Genomic DNA, 12,216 nt, shown 5'->3' on the forward strand with positions numbered 1-12,216 from the left:
CTTCCTTTTTTCCTAAATTATTTGAGGAAAATATACTTTTTCATACTTGCTTAGGTTTTGTTATTTATATCAAAATGGAACTGATTAATAGGAATTAATTTTTCTGTTTTGATCATAGTGAAATTAATTACAAACATGTCAATTCAGTATTTTATTACCTATCTCTAAAATATCCAGACTAGCATTCAAAGATCTTTCTAATCTAACCTAAATTTACCTACCCAACTCTATAAAAGTGCTGACAATAGCACATGATACAGTTTTACTTAAACTGGATTTTCTAAATGCTTAAAAGAACCCTATGAGTGAAGCATTAGCCCACTTTACAGACCAAGAAACCTAAAGTTAAGTGCCTTGTCTGGAGTCCCATAATGAATATGTTCAAGAGCTAGAAATTGAATCCAAGGCTGCTGACTTGGATTCTGCTACTCATTTTTCCCTCTCACTATACCATTTTGCTTCTCCCAATATCACTCATGAGGAATCTTAACTTTACACCTGGATGCTCCACAACCATACTCTAATGTTCCCACCTCCATCCCTTTTCATGCTGTTTTTTTTTCCTTTTAATGTCTTCTTCCTCATCTCTGCCTATCCAAATTCTAACCATCCTTGAATATACAATTCAAATGTTGTTTTCAAGAAACTGCCAAGTTATTATCCATCAATAAACATGTGTTTACTATGTGCAAGGCACTTATTAGACACCTGGGATACAAATACAAAGAAAATATCCCAATGCACAAGAAGTTTAAATATGATCTTTCCTTGTTCTGAATTTCATAGTCCTATGTAAGCAATTCTTGTCAACAGCTTTTCCCACTCAATATTTTATTTTGACATTTATGTTCTTAAGGTATCACCTGAATATAACAAGTGATAAGTATTTACTAAATGTTTAGTTCTTAAAATAATTCCTAATTACCATTGAATTGTTAAGTGTCCCAAACAAATGATAATACAAAAATAACTTAATTTGAAAAGTTGAGAGAATGGCTTACTAAAACTGTATTACAGCTTGAGTTTAGTTTGAATTACATGATACATTTTGATACCTTGCACTGATTCCTTTTTTAAAAAAATTGTGAAGTAGTAATACAATGTAACAGAAATGTCTGAGAGGTTCAAGGGAGAATGAGGGACAAAGAGTGTGGAAAGAAAATACTTGAAAACTTCTACAACCTTTAAAATCTGTATAAATTGAATAGTTTATGTGGGAGGTAGTACAACAGAGAGAGCACTGGACTTAATAGTCAGGAGAACTGGGTTTAAATCTCCACTCTGAAACTTCCTAGTTAAATAGTAAATAAGTCTCAACCACTATGTGCCTCAGTTTCCACATTTATAAACTGTCCCATCCTTAAAGGATTGTTCTAGGAAGAGCACATTGTGCACTTTAAGGTCCTATGCTATACTGCTATGATAGCTAAACACATAACATGTTATATAGATATGAGTGTGTGTGTGTGTATATATATATATATATATACACACACACACACATACATACATACACATATATACATGTACATAAATTTGCACATAGATACATTCATGTGTACATAAATGAATACATATTTGTAGATTATATATGCATATGTCTAGGGGGTAATCTCTCAAAAGGTAAAAAAGTCTTGGAAAATTTGACCAAAAATATACCTCAAAGACAGTAGCAAACTGAAAACTCAAAATATTTGTTCTTCATTTAAATCAACAATATATATTAATGATATGAATGTTTCTTATGATTATTTCATTTTGCTGGGAAATAAAATGAAAAATTATAGGGCTTTAATTTCTTATGTACATTTTAACAATTTAAAATCATAAATGATTTTCTTCCTAGCAGGACTTTTCTTTGAATATTCATAAAAAGGTTTCTGCTGAGCTAAATGCTTGATTTAAAAGAGTGAAAGGCAACATTATACTCTGCCAACTGTGAATTAATAGAAAACATCCTTCCCTTTCCATACCAGAGGTGTAGGCTGTCCTTGTTTGCCAACGCTGACTGGTGTGGGTTGTGTCAGACTGATGACTGGAGGCTGAAGAGTGCTTGTGACGGTAGCAGCGGTCTTCCCTGCTGTGCGCTGAACGGAACTGCTCAGCACCACTGCTGTCAGGGCAGTTGTTGCCTGTGTCGTGGGCTGTTGTTGCTGACTTTGCTGGATAAAAGCTGCTGAATCTGGTGTTAACTGTCTCAAGGCAGGTAAACTCCTCTGAAATAGTCAAGAATATAGGATTAAGTTCACATCTAATATAATAGTTTAAAAATTTTTTATAAGCTTTTTAAATTTACTTTGGCAAATCATCAGACTTTTTAAAAGTAATTTTTAAAGGCAGTTGGTGGGGAGGGGGCTTCCCCCCCAAATGTAAACCATCAACCTCAAAATTTCAGTTTCCCCAAAAATTCCTAGTGACTTTCAAAAGGATTATAATTAAAATATCAAGTCTTACATTATATAAAAACATTTGTCTACCAAAACGCCAAGGAAAAAGTCAGAGAAAAGTCTGGTCACTGACTATTCCACGTGAAAACCACTTTTCTTAGCTAAAACTGCTCCCACTGTGTAGCAATGTGCTCCCATATTCACCAAGATTTTCACATGGTTCCTAAAACCCACAAAGAACATTAAATCTGTTATTTGTTGCAAATACAAAATTTAACACCACTTGTATTCCCTTATTTTCTCTCTGGAAACATATAATTAACAAAGTCTTTTGTTTGTTCTTAATTCCTAATATGAATAAGAGACTGCCTCCCAGAATAAGAAAAGTTCTCTTTCCTTCTTCTAATCAATCCCTGGACTCATGCCTAAATTGTCCACAAAGCAATGGACAGAAACCTGGATTTCCTTACTTTCCTAAAGGCAGTCAAGATGTGTACAGCTTCATGGTATCATGATATCTAATAATTTTCAGGAAGCTTTTCTTAAAGAGCAGACACTCAAAAGAAAGAAGACTTTCAAAAACCTGGTCAGGTAACTCAATTTAAGCATATATACATTCAGCTTTAGAACTACTATTCTCTTTTTGTTCCCTATAAAAAAAAAATCTTGCTCCTTATTGTTCCAAATACATGAAAAAGAATCAAAGGATTAAGAATGTATAAATTACCTTCAGGAAAGGCACGAGGTAAGGTTGAGGTGAAGAATTAAGTTCTCGATATAACCTGCTGGTAAAATCTTCTGCTTCAATTTTCCCATCCTGCAAAATAATATTCATAATGAAATTCATCAACTGAGTATAATGGAAGGTTTAATAAATAAATCTATTTATTCAGAGGCATTACCTTCTTCTAGTATTTTTTAAGGGGTTTTTTTTGGTAAGGTAATGGGGTTAAGTGACTTGCCCAAAGCCACACAGCTAGGAAATTAATAAGTGTCTGAGGCAGGATTTGAACTCAGGTACTCCTCACTCCAGGGGCAGTGCTCTATCCACTGCACCACCTAGCTGCCCCCTTCTAATATTTTAAAATTAGCTATTATTATTGTCAAATCTGACATTTCTAGCTTCTATAGGTTTTTCAAATTAATTAGAAATTATTATTGCCTTTTCTTTTCCTCAATACTATTCAATTCATATGGTTATATTTCATTACTAAAACATTATCTAGGTTTAACTTATTACTTTATCTTATTTGATTCACTTTTGCTATCCAACTTAAAAGATTTCAAGCACACACGAGTAACTATGTCCAAAACTTTCTCTAGATATTCTGTGAAGTTAATATTGTTGCTGCTCAGTAATACAATGTGTACACAAAAGCATGATACAATAGAAAGGGTGCTAGGTTTGTATTCAAAAGACCTTGGTTCAAATTCTTTCTCTTTACCTTATTTCCTGAATGCTCTTTAGCAAATCATTTAACCTCTTTAGCAAATCATTTTCTCATCTGTAAGAAGAGGGGTTGGTATCCAAAGTGTTTTCCAGCTCTAAAACTATGATACTATGCTCACTCCAGGACTATTCCAATTCATATTCATAAGCTAGAAATCCTAAGAGTCTACACTCTCAAAATTAGAGCACTTGAGCCTCCACCAGTGAATTTTTCTTAACAGTCAACCAATGAACATAACTCAAAATCATCAGTAAATGAAAAAAGGAAAAAAACTGCTCCAAAACAAGCCACCCCTCCTCAAATTTGGGGTATACTCCTCAACAAGTGGGAATAATGGGCGCAAAATTAATAGTATAAAGTTATGGAACATACATGTAAGGGATAAATGTAACTAATATTCCTGAAAGTATAGTCTTTCTCATTCTTCTGTGAGTCACCATCATAGCTATGTTCACAAGTCAAGAAATTCTTAATCCTATTATTCTCTTGTGATTTTGGATGGCTCTTAATATCTATGGACATACAGTTAAAATCCCAAATTTATGTATGGCTCAAGCTATTTATAGTTTCCTATAAGTACCCCATATTCTGTTATGCAAGTATTAAGTCAGGCAGTAGTCCTATTGGCCAGTGGTCCTAATCCCGAGTTACAGATGGGTCAAGTTGATTATCATAGTCCTCTATGCTACCCATTATTCCCCTGTGCTAAGTTGGGTAGGAATTGTTTCTGTAACTCAGTCCTTCCCTAATTATCTGCATAAGAGTTCGTCTCTGACTGAGATATATTGAGTTTCTTGAGTCATTAGTAGGCAGAGAAATCTAATTTCATCATCCTCAGAATCAGTGTTCTGTGATATGAAATCTATGGTTTCCTCACAAGAAGCAAGTATCTCTCTGCAGATCAACTTTCAAAAGTACTAGCTGGTTCCCTCTTCAATCTATAGTTATCTCTCTACTATCATATTTCTTGCTTCTAGAAGCTGCTCCCTGACAAAAATACTAGTGTTCTACAACTATATGGCGAATGTATATTCAATTTATGCATGAAAAAACTGAATAACTAAACTTTCAGTTAAGAGCATGAACAATCTTTTTGCTCAGCAAAGTCATTTTCCCATCGTAATTCAATTAAGGAATTTTTTCACACTTCACTTTATTTTTATTTTTATTTTCATTTGATCTCTTCTATCCCAGAAATGCACAAGATGTAAGCCAGAAACCTCCCAGCAGAATCAGACATGGTCTTACAATGGCACCTTGCCTATGTGTAGCCTCAAGAAAAAGAGAATGTCCAGGGATTCTAGTTTACCTCATGGCAGCATCAGGTGGCATGGTAGCCTGGATCCAGTAAAGATAAAGTTAATTTAATAAGAGCCCACAGTCCCAAGGGGAAAGTTGTAGATCTGACAGGAGGAAGATAAGGAAGATAATGAAAGTATAGGTGGCATAGTTTGGATATGGCCAAGAAGTAGCATAGAGGCCTAGTTCTGGACAGGATAAGGTGAAGTTTAGTTATCAGAGCCCAGAGAGAGAGAGAGAGAGAGAGAGAGAGAGAGATATGTTGGGAAAGGATGAGGAGAATAGTCAAACTGAAAGCAGATCAATTTGGAAATGACAAAAGCTGAAGGTAAAGTTGGATGTGGGCTTCCTCTAGAAGCTATTCTCATAAGGTCTAAATTTCTCCCTCTAAATTTATCACTGTAAAATACATTAAATTTTTTACCAAAAAAAAATAGAATCTAGTCCATTATAATCTTGTTCAAATATTACTTTTTAGTTTCAACAGATTTTGAGATGTATTTTATTTACTAGACACATCTGCCGTATTTAATCATATGCCATAGCACTTTTTTGCATAAAAATGAATGCTAAAAACTAAATACTATTGTTCAAAAATGTTCTTACCAGCAAGTTCTGTACTAATTCTTTGACATTTGCTGCTGTTTCCGTAGACTGTTTACCAGATGAGGCCAGTTTTATTAATGTTGATAAAAAATTCTTACATTTCTTCACATTTTCCATAGTTTCCTGCATTAAATGTAAAAACAAATAAGTGACCCAAAAAGTATTCAAAATGCAATTTTTCAATAATGGCTTCTAGTCCCACTGGAGCTTGTAAATTCTTTAAAGTTATTTTCATAAAGATGTAAAAATTCAAACCTCTAGAATTCTGGCATTTAAAACTTCTTTAAAAGTAAAAGAAAATATTCAAAAATTAACTTTGCCTTGGGATGAAATTAGAGTATAAATTGAAATTCCAATGTATATATATAAAGAAATGAAACTAAATAGATTTTTATTATAGGAAAAGCTGTAACATGAGCTTTGGATTTGCTCCCCTTCTAAAAATACTTAAAGAGATCTGTAATTTCAATAGTGTGATATTCCTATCACTGCTGCTGATGGCAATTCTTCCACCCTTTGGCAGATTATTTAATGAGTTGCTACACAACACCACAGTGGTCAGTCTACCCACTTCAACTAGGTAGGTCCTTGGACAACAGATACAAAGTTCATTACTGAGCCTGTAGAGAGTCTTTCAAAAAAATCTGTGCTCTGTTGGCATAATTTTCATAAGTCCAGAGTCAATTCCATGATATAGTACAAAGTCAAGATAGAATTTACTGAAAGTTTGCTTCCTGCTTCTACAGGTCTATTGTGAGGATAAATAGAAACTTGGCAAACCTCAAAGCAACATATAAATGTAAACTATCATTATTAATCAAATAATTTTCTTAATTACATATAATGGACCCTTAATGGGCTTGACAAGCATAGCATTTTGTATCCATATATCTCTCTTCAGAGTAGGTGTTCTTAAATTAGGGTCCATGGACTTCTAAGAAATCAATGGTATATCTGGAACTATGCCCAAAGAGCAAAAAAACTGATCATACCCTTCGATGCAGCAATACCAATACTAGGCCTATATTCAAAATAAATCATAAAAAATTGTAAAATTCTCACATGTTCAAAAGTATTTACAGTAACTCTTTTTGTAGTGGCAAAGAATTGGAAGTTGGGGAATAGCTGAACAAGTTATGGCATATGAATGTTATGGAGTACTACTGTTCTTTAAGAAATCACAAGTGTTCAGAATTACATGAACTGATGCTGAGTAGAGGGAATGAAACCAAGAGAATATTGCACACATAAATAACAACACTGTAAGATGATCAACTATGATGGATGCAGCTTCTCCCAGCAGTTCTGAGATCAAGGACAACTCTGAGGGACCTGCCTTGAATAATGTCATCCATATCCACAGGGGAAAAAAAAATCCCATAGAATCTGAATGCACACTATATTCACTTTTTTAAAACTTCTCTTATGTTTTTCCTTCCTATGTCATGGTTTTCTTTCTTTCCCCCCTTAGTTCTAATTCCTCATGCACAAAAAATTAATATGTAAATATGTTAAACACCAATGTATATATTCTTTTACCAGACTCTTCACAGCCACAGAAAAGAGGGAAGGAAAGATGGCAGAAAAATGTGTAACTCATAAATTGCAAACTGATGAATATTGAAAAACTACCATAGCATGCAATTGAGAAAATAAAATTTCAATTAAAAAAAAAAAGAAAGTAATGGCCTAGATATTTCAGGAGATCCAGGAGTTAAAGTGGGTAGACTGAACTTAGATGGAGGAAAAAAAATATATTTATTTCCATTTGTAATTGGTTACTTTGCAATTCTATGTATTTTATACATTAAAAGCATTGTTCTGAGAAGGGGTCCAAAGGCTTCACCAGAGGGCAAAAAAAGATCCATGGAACCAAAAAGGTACAGAACCCCTAACTTGAGAATAAAAAAAGTAAAAGTATGGTCTTACTGTGGCAGCAGCAGAAGTTGCTGTGGCTCCTTGTACAGTCCTCTGAGGAGTTCCAGGCTGTACAGCAGAGGTTGCTCCTAATGCAGCTGTCTGTGCAGTACTACCCAGAACAATCTGAGGCTACAATAGATATGAAATAGTTAATAACTGCATTTCATATCATGAAGTCAGCTTTCAGTTATAGCTATCGTTGATTTAACTTCCTACAGCTACTAGAAATAACAAATTGGTACTACCTAGAGATACAACCAATCATCTGGTATTGCAATACTGAACTCTGACCACTGGATGGCACACAAAACTATACAGGTTTAAAATAAAAAGTGAGTTACAAACTTGATTTATTAACCAAAGACTGTACAGGCTTTAATTTGAGTAAGATGGCAATAGAATTAAACATTTATGTCTCTCAAGTTTCATAGTTCTATACTAATGTAAAAATTCTTTGTAATTTTGTCAGTTATTGAATTTGAGCTTTTCAAAATTAGGAATGAAAAATAAGTTGGCTTTAAGAAGTCAGTGTTAAAATCTGTATGACAGACTAGAAAGATTAATAATATTTATCTTAATTAGTAAAGTAGGTCCCTGCTACTGAGGGAAGGTGGAAATCAGAAACCATTGTCCCTCTTCTCTTATCCCATTTCCTCACTGAATTTATCAGTCTTTATTTCAGAAAGAGAATCATAGACTTTCAGAACTAGAAGAGAGCAGAAAAATGTAATCCAGTTCTTTATTCCATTCATTTTAGAGAAGAGAAATCTGAGATCTAATGAAGTGAAGTGATTTGCTTAAGGTCACACGGTTATAATAAATGACATCTAGAATTTGATTTGATTCCAAATTGGTATTCTATTCAGTTCTCCTAATCTTAAATTTTTCTAACTTATTAACTGGAACAGTACTTGAAAATATCAAAATGACTCTCATAAGGATATTTATGCTAAAATTAAATACAATATACAGATTAAATGCTACTTGAGAAGGTGATTAAATCTCAGAGTTAGTATTAGGTCTTTTTGCTACAATATACATCCATCCTGTCTCCAATTCTTAAAAAAAAAAAAATACAACAAAAGTTAATTTCATCAAGAATCACAAAAAGGAGGATCTTCAAAAAAATGTGATAAATAGAAAAGATGCTCAGTTTTAGACAACAAAATACTAAAGTAAGGGAATGGTTACTTTGCTAACAAATGTATGAGGCGAATCTTGTAAAGCTAAACATATACTACAACCTCTTATATAGCTCAAACTGCATATTCTCAAATAAATTTCTAAGATATCTTCTATTTCACATGAATTATCAGAAAAGATACTGATATTTTTAAATGTCTACTTTATTTTAAAACCTAGTCTTCAAATATTTTTCTTTTTCTCTTCAGGTACAAGCAATTGCTAACATATGAACAGGACCCATATATAAGTTTATTAATAGGTAAATTGTTTGGAGCCCACAATATATTCGCCCAAAAAAAGCAATGGTATAAATGTACATAAGATTCCTTATGCCAGCCTATAAAAGTTTATTTTAGTGATAATGCAGTTAGACTTTAATACTTAAAAAAAAAAAAAAAAAAACAACTAGGAGCAAGCAGCCATGTGACATAGAAGAATGGAAACAGGTTTCTGCCTATCTCCCAAGTGTGGAGCCAAATCTATAAAAAATTTGTTAATTGCAAAAGTCTGCACCATACCTACAATTATTACTATTATTTTTTTAATTTTAATTTTTTTCTCTCCCCTTTATCACTCAAGCAAGTCTATATTTATGGGGGGGGGGATGCAGCATTTCATTTACTCTTAAACAAGAATATTTTAATAATGTATAAAAAACATTTGTACAAAATGAGAATAAATATTAAATAAAAAAAACTTAAAAAAAAAAAGTCTGTAATGTCCACATTACTTTCTGTACTTTCTCCAAAACAAGATCATCTAGGTGCTCTCTGTACTCCAAATTACTGTTTTTTTCCTACTTCCAAATAAAACTTGTATTCCCTTGTTATAACTGGCTTCAGATATTAAGAGGGGGAAAAAAACCAATTCATATTATGGCATAACTAACCATGATATCTGAACTTTTAGAAGTTACTAACCCAAATGAATGTGATAGAGAGGAAGTCTTTTATAAATACAGGTTCTTTAAGTGGGATTCTTGCCTTTAATAAACAAGTTAATAATCTAATTCATCTAAACAACTGCCAGACTTTATTATATTGTTCTCATTTAACAAATTAGTCTCATTTTAATCTTCAATCACTAACTGTAAGCAGAATCTTGAATAGAAAATGAAAATTCAATTACTGTATATAGATAGACCTTAACTAAATAAACATCTTCTTGAGCTCTCTGATACAAGGTACAACAACTAAGAAAGTTTTGACTTGCCTTCATGATAAATGTCATTCTTCAAAAGGCAGAAGAGTAACTGCTACTCTGGACCTAGTTCTGACAAATAGGGATAAACTTTTTGTATTATTAGAAATTATAGGAATCAGGAATGATATAAGGACTAACAAACTGCCTTCTGGGGGGGGGCAAGATTGAGGAAAAAATTGTAAAATTCAAAATAAATAAAACCTTTGTAAAATAAAAAAAATTTAAAAAAGAAATTATAGGAATCTTAGAGGTAACTGACAATGCCATCATAAAGTTCATTAATAAGATAAGAAGTGGAAAGGTAGATAAAAAGATATTTGATAAAAGACAGAATCTGATGGCTTAAAGTCCTACCATGATCACAAACAATTCTGCTAAAGAATAAAAGAAGCTAAGTTATGATGTGACTACACAGAGAATTGATCATCCAACAGATTTTTTTAATATGCAGAAGATGGAAGCAAGGATAGATAACTGGTAGTGAACACAAGAGTACCAGATACACATGTGAGCAATGCTAAAACAAAGCTGACGTTTGTGATGAATGACTGTTTTTTTTTCCTTTGACAGATCTTTGAGCTCATCGATGTGATTTCTCCCTCCAGTGGTGTAGATCAGAACCCATCCATGCCTTCTCATCCAATGATACTTTTGTCCATGTCTTTCCTTCACAGGGGCATGACAGGGTGGTCCAACCCAATATTTAGGGCCTTCCTCTAGATCTCTTGGCATCATATCACACTCTCCTTTCCTTATCCCTTGTGCTCATTGTAAGACCAGCCCACCTTCTTTTCCAGTTATACATCTCCTGCTGATATCCTTTATGCCTCTCTTCCTAAGCAATTCTTCCTTGGCAACATGATGCAGCCTACATATTCCAACAGTGCCACTCTCCATTACCCTTTGGGTGCCCTCAACTTTAATTCTTCAAACATTGTAGTATTCCTTGGCTTTTGGCATATATTATCACCAAAAGAATACTGATGTTAAAAAAAATCTTTTGTTTCAGGAGGAAACTTGAGGTCATTGAAAAGTGTTACATATATCTTACAGGCAATCCAACCTACTTTCCTCCTGTTTAATTCTGGGCATAGCTTATTGTCCATCCACAGTGTATGTCCAAGATATATGTTATTGATGAATCAGCTCTATGGGTTGTCCAATGAAAAGCATATCATAGTATGGACAACAGGCAAAAATTCTTTGTCCACTTGGTTTTTCCTGTGTGGATAATTATGCCGACCTCTTTAGAGTGATTTTAGATCATATTTAGGAGGCAATGTTCCAGGTCTTGATGTAGTCAGCACAATGTCATCCTCAAACAGGAACATCTGGAGGACCTCACCATCAACAGAGAATCCCTCTTCCATCTGTACACTGAGCAGGACTATCTCCATGATGGTGGCAAATATCTCTGATGAGTATACATCAACTGGTTATAAGGATCACATCACTATGAATCACTATTATCTTTCTATTCTTATGTCTTTCAAAAAATTTTATGTGATTTTGACAAATGGCAAGGAGATACCTTATTGAAGAAAACCCTTTAAGGTAGTATTTTGCTCAACCAAATCAAATTCTTTATAGTCAAACAATGAGCACAGTGGTATATTGTATTCTCTATACCTTTCAGTCAATTATATAACTGTAAAGATGTGATCTATTGTAAATTATTATTTGCAAAAGCCTGCCTATTCCCTTCTCATTCTTTCATGAATGATGCCCTCAATATTTAAAATCTCATAAAAATTTTGTAGAGGTGAGAAAGTAGTCATATGGGTCAGTGGTTGCTGATATTTTCTCAAGTTGCCTTTTTGGGGTAATAATAAGGTCTGTGACTTTTTCCAGGCATTTAGTATCCTTCCCTTTTTCAGATACCTTGAGAATTAATCCCTCAGTGCACTCAAAATTGAATCACCTCCAACACAGACCTCCTTTGTGTATACTTGGTCCAGTCCAGATGCTCTTCCCATCTTTGTTTTCTTTAGTGCCATTTCCACTTCTTCCTATAGCACATCAGGGACTGTGATGTTAGAATCCAAATGTAGTGGCTCCACTGTCATTGATGGAGAAAACAGTTTGTTACAGAAATCTTCACAGATCTTTTCCATTTTTTGTCTTTGTTGTCCTTTCAGTTTCACTTTTAAATGCCCTTGGGATGA

The 12,216-nt window shown here is 33.6% G+C and overlaps 1 protein-coding gene across 1 annotated transcript in view; it reads right to left on the reverse strand.

Moving 5' to 3' along the window:
* Positions 1-12,216, reverse strand: part of TAF4 (TATA-box binding protein associated factor 4) — a 166,944-nt gene that overhangs the window by 19,852 nt on the left and 134,876 nt on the right. The window contains exons 5-8 of the mRNA XM_074210397.1: positions 7,673-7,792; positions 5,744-5,866; positions 3,115-3,204; positions 1,974-2,216 (exon numbers count right to left, since the gene is read on the reverse strand). Coding sequence (XP_074066498.1) covers positions 1,974-2,216; positions 3,115-3,204; positions 5,744-5,866; positions 7,673-7,792 — 576 coding nt within the window. The remainder of the gene's footprint in view (positions 1-1,973; positions 2,217-3,114; positions 3,205-5,743; positions 5,867-7,672; positions 7,793-12,216) is intronic.

Source organism: Macrotis lagotis, chromosome 1 (genome assembly GCF_037893015.1).
Source record: "Macrotis lagotis isolate mMagLag1 chromosome 1, bilby.v1.9.chrom.fasta, whole genome shotgun sequence".
In the NCBI taxonomy this organism is placed as follows: Eukaryota; Metazoa; Chordata; class Mammalia; order Peramelemorphia; family Peramelidae; genus Macrotis; species Macrotis lagotis.